The following is an 18,693-nucleotide window of genomic DNA, read 5'->3' on the forward strand; positions in this document are numbered from 1 at the left end:
AAGAAGAAGAAGAAAAAAATAAAGGAAGAAGAAGAAATACTAAGCAAAGATGGCGGCGTTTCCGACATGGTTGTTTTTGTGAACTTGTGTACTTTGTTCGTTAATGCAACGACATTCTTTTAACTTAATCTTGAAGTTGACATATCCCGGTTGCGCAGGCCAGCAGCGCCGCTGTCTCTGCGGATGGTCGTCGCGGTGCGTCCTGGTGTCGTTAACTGATAGCGTTTTATCTCGCGTCCGTTAACTGTCAGCGGGGAAATAACGTTAAATAAGACGTCCGTGACAGACGGCTCGGGAACTGAAATAACGTCATATTATCAGCTCCGACATGAAGGAGGGTTTGACTCTGGTCCAGAGACTGAACGCACACCCGGACTCCCGGTGCTGGTTCGTCAGCTGGAGCCCAACCGGGACGCTGCTGGCCTCATGCGGGGGCGACAAGGCCATCCGGATATGGGGACGAGAGGGTGAGCTTTCAACATGAATCGAGTTGAGTTGATAAAGTCTCTTATAGTATCGCATTTTATTGATTACAACTATTAAACCAAATTATTTATGTATTACATTATAGTAAAAAAAAAGAGGAACACTTCGGATGTAAATGCCTCCTGGAACACTTACAGAAATCCATTTCACATAAACGTTAAAGGAGGTGAATGTCATTGCTCTTATGTTTATATTGTTATGAAGTTGTCTAGAGTTACACAACTTCTTAATAGTTTGCCATCACTCCCTCACTTCCCCCACTTGGGCCTGATCAAAAAAGTCAAATTAAGATGAAGCTGATGTTTTATGTTTGTCATCCTCTTTTACTTTGCTTTCTTCTTCTCTTCTATTAACAGTAATACAAACATAAACAACTACATGAGTGGTGTAAATAGTTCTTTAGTGACATTAATTTGTTATCAAATCTAATAATCTAAATGTGCATGAGTGTAAATATGATTTGAGAGATGTTTGTAAATTCACGGTACAAAAGGATAAAAAAGGGATGAAAAGAAGATGCATTTCTGTTGTCGGAGTCCAATTATGGAATAATGTTGAAATGGATGCAAAACTCCTTTTTGGTTTTCAAGGGAATTATTTATAAAACAATTCTTGAGAGTTATAAATGTGATTAAAAAAGTGTTTATATGGAAGATGTATGTGGTAGTATATATAAATATATTTAGTTTTTTATTTTGTTTGTTTTTTTCTTTATTTTATATTCATTTTCTGATTTATTTTGATTTCAATTTAGGATAGGAATTTATAAGCATTTTTTGCTTCTACCTATACCTTTTCAGTCTTTCTCTTTTGTATATTATGTAGAATAATATTGTATTTGAAATGTCTTGTCATTGGTACAGGAGATCACGGTACATGTCACATTTGGCTAATTATCTGGAGAATGCAATAGAGAAACTATTTGTTATATACAATGTGCTATTCCAGTAAACCACGGCACTTCACTAAATCAATGCACAGATCCTGTATATCCATGTCGCTATTAAAGCTCATTGATTAAAAAAAAATATGACTTCTCGTTTTGTAGGTGACTCTTGGGTATGTAAGAGTGTGCTTCAGGATGGACATCAGCGCACTGTGAGGAAAGTGGCGTGGTCTCCCTGTGGGAATTATCTGGCCTCTGCCAGCTTCGATGCAACCACTTGCATTTGGAAAAAAAAGAACGATGGTTTTGAGGTGAGATGATTATACATGTATTCTTCACTTTGAATATGCTGTACCCTCGTAGATTTTACCCCAAGTTTCCCCTTGTCTTCTAGAGTTTGACTGTGTTAGAAGGACATGAAAATGAGGTCAAGTGCGTGGCGTGGGCACCTTCAGGGAATCTGCTGGCAACATGTAGCCGAGACAAGAGTGTCTGGGTCTGGGAAGGTTTGTGTGAAACTACACTGACACACTTTGGATTTCAATGGCATGAAAAGCAAACCTAACGATGTGTGCCTCGTCGTATGTGTTCATAAATGATGACTTTCCCTTTGCGTTTGACAGTGGATGAAGAAGATGAGTACGAGTGTGTCACCGTTGTGAACGCTCACACACAAGACGTCAAGCATATTGTGTGGCACCCGACACAGGAGGTAGGTTCCCTCTGCTCTACGCACCTGAAGGCGCACTATGTTGCATCATTATCTCACGACATGTGCCGTATGTTTTTATAGCTCCTCGCTTCAGCCAGCTACGACAACAACATTTGTATTTACAAGGAAGCGGATGATGACTGGGAGTGTCGGGCCACCTTGCAAGGACACACGTCCACAGTCTGGAGTTTGGCTTTTGATGCCGACGGACAGAGGCTGGCCTCCTGCAGCGACGACCGCACCGTGAAGATTTGGAAAGAGTCTCCCAGCGAAGGTGGACAAGGTGAGTTGTTAGTCTCGCTTTAAATCCTTTTTATAAAGTGGTTCATCCGATCAGTGGTTCAACTGGAAGTTATGCACATTTTATATTTCTTTCAAGGCAAATTACTTGATCAGAAGATCATGTATATCTGTCGGATACTTGAGTTGCATAACACTAAACCGTTTTGTCGATTTTCACAAACCTCTAAAAATATCAGGCAGGTCTCTGTGTGCAGTGAAAGAGCTGCTGCAGTAGATTTGTCAGCTGAATGTTATTTTTCATGACTAAATCGGTTTAGTTTGTGAGAAATTATATTTCCACATTTTATGATCCTGAATTTACTTACTACTTTGTCAGTGTCTTATTACCTTCGCATTGAAAATGCGGAAGGTTATGTTTTGATCGCCATTTATTTATTTATTTTTGTATGCGTGTTATTCGCGTAACAAAAAAAGTTTTAAACCGAATCGCATGAAATTTGGTGGGATGATTGGTTATTATCTGGGGACCATTTGATTAGATTTTGGGATCGATCGGGTCAAAGGTCAAGGTCATGAAAAGGTCAAAATCTTCTTTTTACCATAGCTCGGTCAATTTATATCCAATTGCCATGCAACGAATGCCAAAATGTTCATAATTCAATGCCCAATCTTGTGATATGCGAAGGTATGCGCTCTACCGAGTGCCCGTTCTAGTTCTCAAACTGTTTTGTTTCCTGCTTGTTTAGGGGACTTGCCGTGGAAGTGTGTTTGCACTCTGTCTGGGTATCATGCACGAACAGTGTATGACATCTCCTGGTAAGACGTCTAATTTGTAGGAATAATGCACCGAGCTGTTTGGACCCTCGGGGGGCGTTGAGATCTGAGGATCTGTCTGCCGATCCATTAACTCATTGCCACATACACACACACACACACATACTCTGCCGTGTCATGGAATACTATATCCATGTTTTAGTGAGCATTTGAGGGTAAACATAGACGGCCTGTCTTGTATTAGTGCAGAAGGTCAAATCTGATGCCAGTTAATTGATCCTCAGCACAAGATGTCATTTTCACAGGTCTGCACACACTGCTCATCTTGTTGGCGCAACATTAAAACGATAACGTTTATCCAGGTGTCGGCTGACGGGCGCCCTGGCGACCGCCTGTGGTGACGATTCGGTGCGAGTGTTCAAGGAGGACGAGACGGCCGATCCCGACCAGCCGGTGTTCTCGCTGTCTGCTCAGGTTAAAGCTCACACACAGGATGTGAACTGTGTCGCCTGGAACCCAAAGGAGGCCGGACTCCTGGCCTCCTGCAGCGATGACGGGGAGATCACCATCTGGAGGTTCCAGGAGGGAGACTGAACAGAACTGAAGACGTTTACGCGAGCAACACTGGGAACTGTGCAGTCGGCACACATCATATTGTTCATCCAACTTTTACAGCCTTTCTAGATACATTACCGTACATAAAGTTAATGCTTCACAATATATTTTGCTCGGTTAGTCTACGTATTTCTGTATAAGACCTGACTTAAGGATTTGACTTGCTTGATGTGTGTATGGATATAAAAAATATAAACCAATTGAGTGCTTTCTCTTTATTGCAAAAAAAAACATTCCAGACAAACTAAAAACATTTAGACCCGTTCAAGAATTTGATTTATAAGAAAAGCCAATATATAACATGACAGCTTTGTATTTAAAGACCAAATCTGGCATCGGAGCATAGCATCACTAACTTAATAGGGCAGAATCTGTTGCTTTATCAAATTCCAGTCAGACAAACTGAAAGTAGATCACTGAGTACAAAGTTGAACAGACTTAGACTCCCATCCGGCTTCAGGGAGCATTTACGATTGACTAAACCGATCCTGTACACTATAATTCTGGACTGGCGTACATCATTCAGTGACTTATAACAATAAAATGACTCATTTTCACGAGGGTAAAGATGACACGCTTACAGAGAAAATGAAGGGCCATAAATCAGGCTCAATATACAGTTAAAATAAAAAAAACACTGATCCCTCACCAACACCCAAGAACATAAATCAAGTGATCGATTAGTCTGAGTCACTGTCTCCATCACTGTCGGCCTCCTTCACATCGGCGCTGAACTTGTACTCCTGATCACAGCCCATGTATGCATCACTCATGAAGTACAGGGTGTAGTTATGCACGCCCATCGCTGGTGCAACAAAGTCCAGCTTAACCTGCGGAGGACAAGACACAAAAACTATGTGAGGCCCCTGCTGGGTGAAAGCGGACAGAATAATAAGAGCAGAGCCCATTCAGAACGGGCAAAATGTTTAACTTGTGGTGCTGCTTATGTTTAGATAACAAAATATATTGAATTATGCAACTATACCAACTACCCAGAAACTTCTGAAACACAATTAAAACAAATATGCAACGCAACTGTGTACTTCTACTTCAGAGTGGCACTACATTGACCCGACGGAGAAGCGTTACTAGTTACATCGCAAATTCAGATTTAATTTAAAAAGAAAGATATGTTGTTGGTAAAATCATACATAATGTTTTAAACTCATCCGAGGGAATCACAGGCACAAATACGTGTCCACCCGGCTTAGTGGAGATATTTTGTGAACTGTTTGCTTGTTTATTAATGTTAAACTTGTCGTGTGTATACATTGCAAACAATTCAAAAACGCACTCCATGCGATACCCAGCTATCCACCAGGTGTGTAGTAGATCCGATGAGCGGTGAGATATGCAAAGAGCTCCCGGGCAGACAGAGACTCTTTGCTAGACAGTTAGATATGAGACTCTCACTGACCTTTGCTTTCTGCTGGAGCGTCAGCCTCTTGATAGAGATCAGGCTGTTCGACTTGGGGTCTCCGATCACCACCCACCAGCCCTCCTCACGTTTCTGGAAACAATTAAAAATATTTCAAGTCACTACATGTCCAGGACAAAAATATATGCAAGACATTCTGGGACATATGGCATTTATTTACCTGTGGGAAGAGCGGTGCGATGACGGGCCCAGTCACCTCCTCCTCTCTCTCCAGCTGAACTTGAACCAGAACGGGACTGCCACTGTGAAGAAACAAACGTCAACATTTAGCAAAATAAACAACGTGATGGAATATAAGCAGCCGTAACTTAACTTTAGGATTTCTTCCTTGGCAGCAGTACTACGTATTCATTCAATCATCACTGACAGAATCCATACACACCTCTTGATATTCTCCCTTTCTGCCACTTCATAGGACAGCTCGATGTTGGGGTAGCGGTTAGAGAAGCGAGCCACGTCGGCCATCTGGGCGTCTGACAGCTGCAGCAAAGCAGTTCTGTCTTCATCCTCCATCTCCATGATGTCAAAGATACTCTCCACACCCTAAGAAGAGCAGGGATAAGAGTCACTTTCATGCATATGGGATATATGGACCACAAGAAGATTCGCTGCCGCTAATGAGGCTCCAGTTAATAAACAAATAAGTGTTCACTCTTAGTCAAAAAAGAGTTATGATTTAGCAAGAGAACACTGGTGTACCTTATCGGTACAGCGCTTGATGTGCTCCGAGGTGAAGAAGGGCAGCTGTTTGAGGTACGAGTCCTTGGACCACATGGCCTGAGTGACCATCTGGGCCAGCTCCATAGCTGCCAGTGCAGGACTCAGCCAGCCGTTACTGGACAGCACATCAACGCAGGCCTGGATCAGACGAACCGCCTGCAAACACCCGGGTTAAATACATGCTCAGGAACACAATCCTGAAGTGGACCAGTTGCCTCCCACTCAGCACCACCATCTCCATGAACCTGTACCTTGCTCAGGATGTCCTCCGTGTCCGACTGCAGCTCCGCACTCAGCTGCATCCTGGAGAGGTGGGCCTGCAGCAGCAGGTTCGTCTTCACGTGGGGATCGTTGAACTTGGGGTTGTTCAGTTTGTGGGGCACCTTCTGTGCCAACTGAAACACAAAAAGGAAGTTGTTGAAACACAAACATACCGAGATGGGCAAACAATTTAAACTATATCCGAGTCCTGTTGGTTTACCTGTCGGAGAATTGCATCCTCGTGATGTCTGATGGGAATGTTCTTGTATTCGGCAGCGTTGGAAATGATCTCAATCAATCCACGGATCTTTGTCTTGGCATTCAGGGACATGCTGAACAACTCTGCCGAACACAACCGCACAACAAGTCAGTTATGTTTTCATTCAACTCATTTTAAAAACACAAAAGGATCTATGACAGGCATGATTGTTAGGCAATAACAGATTTTCAGCGTGTGAGATGGGACCGTTTTATTGGCACAAACCGATGGTGGTGTAGTTGATGTAGTAGTAGGCAGCGATCATGCCCAAGTTGAGCGGCGCTACGTCCATTTCATCCTCGATGCTGATGCACTTGGACTGCTCCAGGTCATGCAGCGTGTGTTCCACCAGCTCAGACAGGTGGTCTGACAGGTGACGATGTGACATGCCTGGCAAAGTAAGCACAACATTTGACACTTGTTCCCAACATTTGATCCGGTAAACAAAACACAATATTTAACCCTCGTTTCAAAACATTTGTTTGTGTCTTCAACCCGACAGGATGAGACTCACCTTGCAGGTTGTAGTAGTTGGGGTTCTGGGTCATCCTGCGGTAGAGGAATGTCCAGGTCAGGTAGTCCACGGCATCCTGCTTGTTCTCCACAGTCTTGGTTACAATCTCCGCATTGAAGTGGTCATGGAGGCAGTGGTCCAAATGAGACTCCACTGGCAGCGGCTCATACAGGAACTTCTTGAAGAAGTCCTAATAAGAAAAGAAACAGAAACTATTTGGTTAGCGCTCACCGTCAGAGTTGTGACCGTTTTTAAAAACTGAACAAGACAGAAACAACCGGATCTCTCTACCTTCTTAGAGCCCTGACACATGATGACACAGCGTCCCTCATCATCAAGCATCGGTCTGTTGGCCTTGCCCACCATCTGGAGGACGTCGTAGATAGGATAGTCCACATAGCTTAGAGAAAGAGGGAAAACAGAAGCAGAATGTCAACACAATACATAATATGCATGTACACCTTTATGAGTGTCAGCTAGTGGGAGACTTACGCATGGATTTTGCCATTGTAGTACTGGGTGTCCATGATAATGACGAGGTGTGCAGAGATGTTGATGCCCCAGCAGAGAGAACGAGAGGACACCACCACCTGAACAGCACCTGTAAAAAAGAAAGAGAAAAGAACGAGATACCAATTAACATTTTTTAGGCTTAAACCTTTATAGACCAAGTAGAAAATGAAGAGTGACTCAGACCCGAGTTGAAGAGCTGCTCCACAATTTTGCGTTCGTTTGCAGACAGGCCCTCGTGCAGGTAGCCCACGCCGTTGGCCAGAGTCTCTTTCAGAGTGGAGTCATTTATTTTCTCCAGGAATGGAGCAAGGTCTTCCTCAGTGCAATGCAAGAACCTGTGAAGAGACAGACATTTGTTCTTCGTCCAAAGTGTCGAGGTGTATTTAAGACAATCAGTCCATTCATCTCAGCACATCGAGATCTCATCGGAGGGACTGACCTCTGAGGAACCACGTCAGCAGCGCAGAACGTGAGGATGTCGATGGCTGTGAGGCGAGTCTGTCTTCGGGATGGGACGAACACCACGGCCGGTTTGGAGGGAGAATGCCTCATGATGGCGTGGTACACCGGCTTAGCCATCGCCAGCAGGCGAGTCTGAGTGTGACTCACATTGAAGCCCTAAAACAGACCACAAATGTTAGAAGCAAATCAGGAGCCTGAAAGGACTTCATGCCTTATTGGCTGGCTGCACATTTGTGGACAATATACATATTTTTTGTTGACTAGGACACAATTTACAGACCTGGATGTGCAGCTCCAGGGGCACAGGTCTGACGTTGGGGTGGAAGTTGAATGTGGCGGTGGTGCTGCAGCCCAGCCAGTGGGCCACGTCTTTGGCGTTGGACAAAGATGAGCTGAGGGCCACGATGCGGATGGGGCGCTCAATCTGAGAGGAGATGTACCTCATCCTGGAGCAGATGACCTCCAGCACGGGCTGATGAGAAGAACCACGGGAAGTTAACACCATGAACAGTTTCCAAATGACTATTGCTGTGCACGCCTGGTATGTATGACGTGCGTTGTGTTCTTACTCCATTTTCTCCTCCGATGAGGTGCGTCTCATCCACAATGAAAAGGCTGACGTTCTGGACGTTCTTCCTCTGTTTCCAGCGGCGAGACAGGATGTCCCATTTGTCGGGGGTACTGACAATAATGTCCCCTTTTCCCAAGAGCTTCAGATCTGTGCTCGTTTCTCCCGTCAGCAGCACCACCTTTTTGTTCAGGATGTCCTGGAACTTCTGGTGCCAATCGACAAACACCTGAGTGACAGGAATTGACATAATTGATTATTACAGTGGATGGAAAAATTAAGCAATGCTAGTTTTTATAGAAAACTCACAAAAGAATCCATATTATGTCATACCTGTTCAGCCAGTGCTTCCATTGGCGTGATGTAGACGCAGCGACCTTCTGCGTTGTGCAGCAGCATCCTCAGAATAGCAAACTCTGCACAGATGGTCTTTCCACTGCCGGTGGGAGCTCCAACAAACACATTGTCATCACTGTTGTACACCGCGTTGAACACTGGAGGAACAGAAGCAATACAACTTCAGTCACGAAAATAACGTGGTGTGGAGAGAGCGCCTCGGAGCACTGCTTCACCTGAAGAACCACAAACACAGAGTACAGGACGGCGTTCGCTACCTTGTGTCTGAATGGGGTTGAAGAAGGGGAATTTGTTCTGGTAGAGAGCCTCAAAGGCAGAGTTCCTGAGAGCGGTGACGGGCAGCGGCTGCAGGTCCAGCAGCTCGGTAGGTGGGGGGTATTTCTCTGGTAGGATCAGATGACGGAAGGACACTGGGAGCTGAGTCTCACAGGCTGAAAAGAGACGACAGAATAAAGCGGTTAGTTGAAATGCTAACACTGCATTGCACTGGGAATTCTATGAACATGTTTTAAGGAAGAACTTACAGAGCCATTTGTCGGAGACCACGCGGATGAAGTACTGTGGCGGCAGAGGCTCGAACACTGGGACAAAGAAAGTCACGAGGTGTTCGTCCTGGGCGTACTTGGCCTTGAGCAGGAAGTACTCGTGGTGGAGGATGACCTCGCTGTCCACATCCTCAACCAGGATCCAGAAAGCCTCAGATGATCCATGAATCTAAGCAGAACAGTTAAGTGAGTCAGGAGGCTAAGATGCAGTGGAGTACATGCAGCACATCGTGGCTTTACCGACTGACCTTGTCGTCCCACTGGAAGTCAGGCGTGATGGTGAGTTCCACCTTCAGGGTAGAACGGGTAATGGGCTGCAGATGGACAGCCAGGTCCAGTTTGGGGAACTGGTGGACGAATTTGTGGATGGTCTTCCCCATTTTTGGCATTCGGATCAGTTCACCTGAAAAAGGTAATGCATGACTCGTCATGATTTTCCAGGCTGAGCATGAATTGGGTGAGAATGCAGTGGGGGAAGAAAACTCACCAATCTCATTGTGGTTGAGGTCATAGAGACGCTCAAAGGGGAAGTTCTTCTTCTCGATCTTCTTGATCACTTCCTCTGGCAGTTTCTTGAACTGTCGCAGTGGAGACATCGACTGCCACCTGTGGAGAACAGCGAACACAATATCAGCGGCCTGCCTCTGCAAACAAGACACGGCATCAAGTCTATTTTGGAAAGGGAAGAGTGACACTTACATTCTCTTGTCAATCATCTTACAGAGATTCATTGTCTTGTCTGTCAGTTGAGCCCAGCCCCTGCTGAGAACAATCTCATATATGGCCCGCATTAACCTTCCAGCACTCTGCAAGGAACAAAATAAGGAAATATAATTTAATCTATTGACAACTTCATTTCAAGAACAAAAATGTTAATTTTGGTTACCAATATGTGCGTGTATATATATATATATATGTATAATTTTAGAAGAGCTGGGTTCTGGTGTACCTGTGTAACATACACCATGTCGGCCATGAGGGCAAAGCCTTCCAGTTTGAGTTGGGAGATGTACGCCTGGAGCAGCACGTTGATCTGAAAGGATAAGACACCAAATACAAGGAAACTGATTTATTGGGATTTAATTAATTATTCATAGTGTCTGCACACCAAATAAACTAAACCATGACAATCACCGTTAACTAAACTAACATAATAGTTGCTATACTATATAATGCCTTTATATCGAATAGACAAATGTTAACTTGTCTGGAGAAGTGTGAAAAATAAATTTGACACGTCCTCTGAAATCAACCACATTGAAGTACATTGTTAGCACTACAATTACTATTTTGGTACACAATTAAATGTATATACAAACTGAACACGTATTATGAATGCTACCTTAGCGCTGGGCTCCTCAATGCTTTCCTTGACAGGAATGGGAACTCTTTCCAGAAGCTTCTGAAGTTCCAACTTCTCCTCCTGAGAGACACAGCAACATGTCAGCATTTCAATCGTGCACGTTGAATGGAGTCATGTTGAAGGTTACAACTGAATAACTATGAGCGACAACCGTACCTCTCTCACAGTGATGTTCCTGAACTCTGAGGAGAGTGAAAATACTCTGAAGAGCTCAATCTCACTGAGAGTGGGCTTCAGCAGCTGGTTGTAGGTTTGAATGGAGTCATGAGTGATGTAGAAGTGACTGGCAATACGCCCAAGGTCAGTAACCTGCAGGTGAAGAGACAAAATGCAACCATTTAAACCAAGACGTCAAACTCATCACTAACTTTAACGGCATGAATAAAGAAACAAATTAAGAGACAGCAACTGATAGAAGCGCTTACCTGGAAGCTGCCAGTCCTCTTGTCATATTTAATAAGATTGTTCTTGTCCAGGACATTGGCTGCTGTGTGCACCAGGTCCATCCTGCGTCTCTCCAGCAGGGGATCTGCACTCCGGTCATCGTGGGAGACACCATACAGGGTGGGGTTACGCAGCATGCGCACGTACAGGTAGGTGTAACCGAGCCAGTTGACAGCATCCTGACACAGCAATGATATGAGAAGTTATAGAAATTGAAAAATAGATTGAATATGTGATCAGCTCTATGTGCACCTGATGATGCACCTTCAAGGGCCACTAACCTTCACAGTCTGCACATTGCCCAGCACTATCTCAGCATTGAGCATGTCAGGCAGCTTGCACACCATCTGACTCTCTATGGGCAGCTGCTGGTTGAGCAAGGACAGATAGTACTGCAGCTCTCCGTGGGACGTGATGAGGATTCCCTCTCCCTTGGTGTCGTACTGGGGACGGCCGGCTCGACCAAGCATCTGAAATGAGACGTGATTAGTTGAGTTAAAACAGTTATGGTATGAAACCTGTTGTCCTGCAGTTTAGTAACCAACCAGCACAGACTCACCTGCAGAATGTCCAGGGCTCCAAGTTCAGTCCACCTGCCTTTCTCTGGGCTGTACACCTGAGTGCCTTTGATGATGACGGTGTGAGCAGGCAGGTTGACACCCCAAGCCAGAGTAGCTGTGGACACCAACACCTGGATGTGTCGATCAGCAAACAGATCCTCCACCAGAGTACGATCAACTCTGCTCATGCCAGCGTGATGGATGGCAAAGCCATAGGGCAGCAAATCCTTCAGTTCGAGGTTCTAGATGGAAAAACAAAGTCTAAGTTAAGCGAGGTTCTGCAGAAACACTAAAAACCTTTTGAATTTGGTCAACCATCTTATTTGCTGCAGTGAAGTCTCCGGTCTGAAGCATTGGCTCACCTTGCACTGCTCTGCCTCAGTTCTCAACACTTCAGTAGAAGCTGACCCCTCTCTGAGGAAAAGACCCAGCGTGTCCTTCTCCAAACACATGTCTCTTATGGCCCGTGCCGTCTTTCCCGTCTCCTTGCGGGAGTGGACAAATACCAGCACCTGATGGACAAATAAATGTCAGGAGCTTCTCTCTACAACTTGTCATCAGTGCTGGTTTGGCATTCACGCACATCATTTTATTCATTTTTTGGAATATTCTTCCGGTGGGGAAAAAACCTGGACATACCTGGTTCTTTCCAGCATGCTCCATGATCTTTTCATAGACAATCTCGTTCATGATTTGGAAACGCTTGATGGCCTTCTTCTCTGTGATGCCGACATAAGTCTGCTCAAGGGGCACCGGGCGGAAACTACGGAGAAAAGAATCGAGGTTATTAGATAAATACGCAAAAAGTGCAAACGAGAAAACACATGCAACTGTAATGAAAAGGGTCTTTCTCCAAATGCATGCGATTGGTCAACCTCCATACGACATACCTGTTGTCAAAGTAGAAGAGTCCCTTAGCGGGATCTACACGCAGGCAGGTAGCCACATCTTCATAGTTGGGCAGTGTGGCACTGAGGCCCAGCAGACGCACATCCTCCTGGGTCAGCTCCACATTGCGGATGGTTCTTGCCACCAGAGCTTCCAACACGGGTCCACGGTCATCGTGCAGGAGGTGGATTTCATCCTGCACACAAGTTTTACGTCAAGACATTTACTATAGTAGGCATGTTTAACGACAGAACCTTTCATCGACATATTAACAGCACTTACAATGATAATGAGCCGCACTAGCTGGGTGTAGGTACGATCTCCACCTTTACGGGTGATGATGTCCCATTTCTCAGGGGTGCAGACGATGATTTGAGTGGCATTAATCTCCTCTTTACAGAGTTGGTGGTCTCCCGTCAGCTCAGACACTGTGATGCCGTAACTTGCCAAGCGCTGTGAAGAGTGAGAATTATAAAATCACATCCACAGGAATTCATTGATATACAAATCCCTCCAGGACAGAGGTGGGGCTCACCTTTCTGAAATTTCCCACCATCTCCTGTACTAGCGAGCGCATGGGCGCAATGTAGATGATTTTGAAGTCGTCCACATTGATTGTTCCATCCGGGTTTATGTGCTTTCCGATTTCTCTCAGCATTGCCATTAAAGCAACATTGGTCTTACCAGCTCCCTGTGTGCACCAAGAATACATTAAATGAGATAATACACTTTGGAAAAAACCCTCATAAAGCTTTCGGCTTTAACCAAGTTGCCATACCGTGGGTGCACACACTAGCAGGTTCTCATCAGTCTCCAAGGCTGTCTTGTACAGTTTGCTCTGGATGCGGTTCAGGGTTTTGAAACCTTCAAACCCAGCCTGTGCATACTTGGGCAACTTATCGATGGGCAAAAGCACCTGATGACAGAACAATATGCTCATTGAATGCCATGAACACATCTATAAACTACTCATCACTGAAACTGTTGAATTAGTTGCTGCATAACTGGACAAATAGTTACGACAACTATTCAGTAATGAAACACAAGCAACAAACCTCATCATCAGCGAAGGGCTTGGGTTTGAGGGCAGGCACGTGAACTTCTTCATAACCTTTGCGCTGTTTACGAAATGAGCCGTCTGGCAGTTGGCAGCGCTTGTTGGCCATGAAATGACTCCCCTGGGTGAAGGCTAGGTCATCAAGGTCGAGCAACTGTCGAGAGGCCATCGACTGTAGGATAAGAACAACATGTCAACTTTGGTAAATAAACCTATGGCAGCGTCTCTCATACTACCCCAATGAAGTAATCTTGGTTTGCTTATAGTGAAAACACCATGAGTAGGTTGATATTCAAACATAAATATTATTTACCTCTCCATGGTCAATGTCCATCGCTTCCAAGTCATCAACACGAGACTTCCTCAACCGCTCCCTGCGAGTTCGCTCCTCCTAAGAACACAAAAGCCCATGAACAACTGATGGAACAGACTAATCTAAAAGATAAATTTTCTCAGCAAGAAGTCTTACCCGAATAATATCCTCCTTCTCTGTCTCTTGCAGCTGGTAAAGGATCTTTGAGAGCTCCTGATCAGACTCCATCTTTCCAATGATGCGCTCCTTTTCCACCTCACTCTGAGCACTTGCCAGCATGGTACAAAACTGAACTGTTTGTCAGAGTAAAGAGTGATTTACTTTTTTGTAAAGGCACAAAATGCAATCATTTTAAACATTGTTTTCACCACTGACTTACTCATGCGGCGATGCTGACGGAGGATTTTGATGAAATCGAAGGTGTTGAAGCCCAGCAGCAACACCAGCTGGTTCTCACATTCTCGATCATCGCTGGCAGTCTATGGAATACGGAGACAAAATGGATGAGAGAGTCTGAACAATATACATGTGTGTATGAGTCAAACAAATAGCTCACAGGAGACATTAGATACCTTGAGGATATCTAAAACTTCATCAGCCTTCTTTTGAGACACAATGGCATCATCGTAGAAACGGCTGAGCTGACGCTGGAGCCAGAAGGCATCGATGTCTCGAGGATGTAGATCTTTTTTCTTTGCCGTCATCACATCACCTGTGGCACCAAGCTAAATGACAAGTCATTTATTAACCATCAGTGCGGCGTTGTGCGTAAAAACAAAAAAGATACACCGATCTCTATATATATTGATTCATAAGTTGCACTTACATTCGCTGAAAGTGCACAGCCCACACCCGCCTCCTCTCCTTCGCTGTCTTCATCCGAGTGTTCGTCTCGAACCTCTCCAAACTGGTCTTCATCCCCCTCCTAAATAATTAAGAAACACCTATGACACAATCTACCTTCAACTCAGAACTAGCAGCTACAAATTAGAAATAAATTATTAATCTTAATGATTAGGCAAAAGGCCCTCACCTCCTCATCAGATTCAAACTGGACATTCACACCATAGGTTTCATCAATGTTGTCATCTGTAACGGTAAAATATGGACCACAATCACAAGAATATCTACATGGAAACACTAATCATGACTTAATGACATCATTAACTTATTAATAATAACTACAATCAATGTTATTTCTGGTGTAATTACCCATATTCTGCAAGTCCTTGTCGCCTCCGTAGTCAGATATTTTCTTGCCCAAATTAACCAACACATGGTAGCGAGTGTCCTCAGCAGGTCCAAGAAGCTGCTCTACTTCACGCCGCCTTTGATTGTCCCTCATTTTATCATTCTTCAACACTGCCAATACTTCATCCGCCGCTCCACACAGAATATCACGCGGCTGCAAGACATAAAAACAAGGTGAATTAAAGCTTCAGGAGCTGGTTGCTGATAAAACACACCCGCTGACATTTAAACAGGTGTTTTAGAGTTTACCAACCTGATCCCCCAAAGCAGCATGGATGAAGCTAAGCAACACTTCATACGTCTCTCGGGTCTCTTTGGTTTTGGGCTTGTACACAATGCCCACCATTTCATCAATGCCTTCAGACAGAAGAGTAAAACCCTTCATTTTCTTGATGTCGTGTCTGTCCTCATCTCTCTTTCGCCTCCTGTATAGACGGAACAAGACAAAAAGAAAGGAGTTAAGAGTATTGTCCCTTAGCGATGACAACATTACTACGGGTGTCTTATGAGAATCATGGGTTAGGTTCTTTAGCCATTTGTGCCAAATATATTCCAGACCATAGTAGATTGATTTTCCTACCACAGCAACCATTTACTTCAGTACAAAATGCAGACCCGTTAACCGTGTTCGTGGGAATAATTCATCACAGAAATTATTTTTCGTCAACTTTATGTTTAGCTTTTTCAGAACAAATTAAACTGCTTATTGTTTTGAAATGCGTCCTCTGATGTAGTCGTGAACTGGTGAGAATACCCATGATTGTATTTGTTGACATCATTAATTATCAATAATTAGTCTTTTACTATGACCTTTTAACCCTCCTGTTACCGTTACATTTACTAACATATTTTACCCTCGGGGTCAATTTGACCCCAGCAATTAAAACCTCCAGAAAATTATTAGAATTAATATTGTTTCCCAACTTTAAGTGTGAGGTACTCTATGTTTGTTTGTTGACTACCTAAATAGCCCTTTAAATATATAAAAAAGTTGATATTTCTTATATGTTTGACAGTGAAAAACAGCCTGGGGTCAAATTGACTCCAAAGAACACCGATGTTAAACATTGAATGGGGTCAAATTGACCCTAAAGGTAACAGGAGGGTTAAATAATTGAAAATATAACTTTTAATTCAGTACGTTGTTTTGACTTTGAAAGGATCGTGAACGGTGTTGATGGCAGCACGTACTTGTCTCGTCTCTCCTCCAGCTTCTGAGGTTTGGTCCTCTGAGCCTTGTCGCCCATCTTGGTCCCCTCGAGCTTCCCCACCAGGGACAGCACCTCTCCGTTGGGCTCATCTCTCCGTGTGCGGTCGATCAGGGAGCGATCGGCTTGGAGCACCAAGTTGGAGTTCTAGCAGGCCGATACAAACACAAGTAACGTAAAGGAAAAGACAACCAGCAGCTAGTTACGTCACTGCGTATCCACAGCGTCGGCTAAGCTAAATGCTAATTAGCAGAAGTGCTAACTAAACACGCAGCAGCCTGAATTTAAAACCGTTAGCATGTATTTGTAAAAACACTACTATCATAACATCATACTATCAGAGCCACCCCACTTCCAACATGTTATCTTGAATGAGTTTCTCCTCAAACACACTCACCGCTTTGTACTCGTACTGCAAGCTACGGGCAGTAACGTCCGCCATACTGCGAGTTCGGCGTTTAAACTTTTACTGCACTTTAACTAAAGGTGAACCAGCCCGCTGACTCAGTACATGCAGGGCTGACTTCTCTCTGTCCAGTTATGCAGACGCTGGGGTCATCGTGTTTGGATTTACAGCGTGAGACGGTTTCCAAAATGTCCGGTTCGACACAAGTAACTGCGTCTCTAGTACGTCACAAAAGCGGTTGAACAAGCACGAGCGCACAACAAGGCGCCAGTTTCCGTTTCCGGTAGCAAAGGCTGGCGCATGGAGAAAACACAAAGAGCGCCCCCTGCCGGCTGAGTTGATCTCATCCACAATAAAGTGCTTTGCAGACTATAAAATTAAACTTGGTTTCTCAAAACATGTATTAACTAGAATTGGCACTCGGTAGAGCGCATACCTTCGCATATCACAAGATTGGGCATTGAATTATGAACATTTTGGCATTATTTGCATGCCAATTGGATATAAATTGACCACGCTATGGTTAAAAGAAGATGTTGACCTTTTCATGACCTTGACCTTTGACCCGATCGATCCCAACATCTAATCAAATGGTCCCCGGATAATAACCAATCATCCCACCAAATGTCATGCGATTCGGTTTAATACTTTTTTACTTATGCGAATAACACGCATACAAATAAATAAATAAATAAATACACGGCGATCAAAACATTACCTTCCGTTATAATATATTTTTTTAATCCGCTCCTTCGGGACTCGTGCGGAAAGACTTTTCATATTTTTTACTTTTGAAATGTTCTTATTATAAATATTTTATAGTTATTATTATGAATTGGATAAGAGTGGAGAAAGTCTTCAACTTTAAAAGCTTTTAGATCTTTATACTTTCAGCTAAAGACACCATGTCGACCTTTTTATGTTTACAAAACCTTCAACTATTACTGTATATTTTCAGATATTATTTATCTTTTCACTTTTTCACATTTTTTATTTATTTTATGGAATCAATGAGTGGGATCCTATGGAGTAAATCTTAACTCTTTAGGCATTATTTATAGCAGAGTAGTATGGAATATTGTACACGTGTGCCAATGGAATCCAACAGTTTCACCCATTTGTCAAGAGGAGCCGTAACAAGGGAGGAAGTTCACCTCGGCAGTAGCCAGATCATCTAAATTTCTTTGCGAAATGTTCTAATTAAGAATTCAACCAGCCAAGAACACAGAGCTATTTTAAGCTATTTTTTTATTTATATTTCAGCTTCAAACTTTTAGATTTTAGCATTCCAATGCATTTTCAGCAGTTCGTAATTAACACCCACTTAAAGCACTGATTATGTGTTATCATTAAATGTAATCATTGCTAATTGGTTCTCGTATAATCCATCAATCTTTGGCTTTTGATTCCTGACTCAATCCAGTTTTGTTTTTAATTAGAAATATAAGGCTCAATGGCCCCAATAATCAACTCTACCAGAACACCTGCATTGTGAATGGTGGGCCCAGCTGCATTTGCTGTGATACCACAGTACAAGTTCAGTGTTTATAAAAGTCTACCCATTTCTTTCTTTATTTTCTGAAGTATGCTGGCTAATTTAGATTTCAACAGCTCTGGTTGCTCCAAACATTACAATGGATATTCTAATATGTAAGGTAATAGGCCACACTCACAGCTTTCACACTGTGTGTCAAAATTGGCTGCCTGGTAGAGCCTAAGATAATAATAAGAACATAAGAAAGTTCAATATGTAAGATGTATTTTAACAACACCCATATGGCAGCATAGAGTGTTTTGAATTCCAATGCCTTGCTCAAGGATACTTTGTCTTATGAACAAGAAGAGTCTGT

At 43.6% G+C, this 18,693-nt stretch overlaps 2 protein-coding genes across 2 annotated transcripts; one reads left to right on the forward strand and one right to left on the reverse strand.

The window, feature by feature from the left end:
- The first annotated feature begins 63 nt into the window (after nt 1-63).
- On the forward strand, nt 64-3,916 carry ciao1 (cytosolic iron-sulfur assembly component 1). Its single transcript, XM_056418201.1, has 7 exons — nt 64-467; nt 1,535-1,683; nt 1,767-1,878; nt 1,996-2,084; nt 2,166-2,367; nt 3,074-3,143; nt 3,464-3,916. The coding sequence occupies exons 1-7, from the start codon at nt 329-331 to the stop codon at nt 3,693-3,695; spliced, it is 993 nt and encodes a 330-aa protein (XP_056274176.1). The 5' UTR covers nt 64-328; the 3' UTR covers nt 3,696-3,916.
- On the reverse strand, nt 3,917-17,061 carry snrnp200 (small nuclear ribonucleoprotein 200 (U5)). The gene is made up of 44 exons (XM_056418200.1): nt 16,835-17,061; nt 16,421-16,584; nt 15,483-15,654; nt 15,191-15,383; nt 15,012-15,067; nt 14,805-14,903; nt 14,551-14,703; nt 14,358-14,457; nt 14,135-14,271; nt 13,979-14,056; nt 13,664-13,837; nt 13,387-13,524; nt 13,144-13,299; nt 12,891-13,061; nt 12,611-12,804; nt 12,360-12,483; nt 12,083-12,232; nt 11,720-11,962; nt 11,442-11,630; nt 11,142-11,339; nt 10,873-11,025; nt 10,696-10,776; nt 10,303-10,386; nt 10,053-10,159; nt 9,841-9,959; nt 9,602-9,756; nt 9,333-9,522; nt 9,066-9,239; nt 8,785-8,945; nt 8,453-8,680; nt 8,164-8,355; nt 7,861-8,039; nt 7,605-7,756; nt 7,401-7,509; nt 7,200-7,308; nt 6,909-7,098; nt 6,620-6,784; nt 6,356-6,477; nt 6,126-6,269; nt 5,854-6,030; nt 5,537-5,697; nt 5,315-5,396; nt 5,134-5,226; nt 3,917-4,546 (listed from the first exon to the last, which is right to left on the reverse strand). Exons 1-44 carry the CDS (start codon nt 16,877-16,879, stop codon nt 4,397-4,399), a joined length of 6,411 nt encoding a protein of 2,136 aa, XP_056274175.1. The 5' UTR covers nt 16,880-17,061; the 3' UTR covers nt 3,917-4,396.
- Between the last annotated feature and the right edge of the window lie 1,632 nt (nt 17,062-18,693).

This window comes from Pseudoliparis swirei, chromosome 7, assembly GCF_029220125.1.
Source record: "Pseudoliparis swirei isolate HS2019 ecotype Mariana Trench chromosome 7, NWPU_hadal_v1, whole genome shotgun sequence".
Classification (NCBI taxonomy): Eukaryota; Metazoa; Chordata; class Actinopteri; order Perciformes; family Liparidae; genus Pseudoliparis; species Pseudoliparis swirei.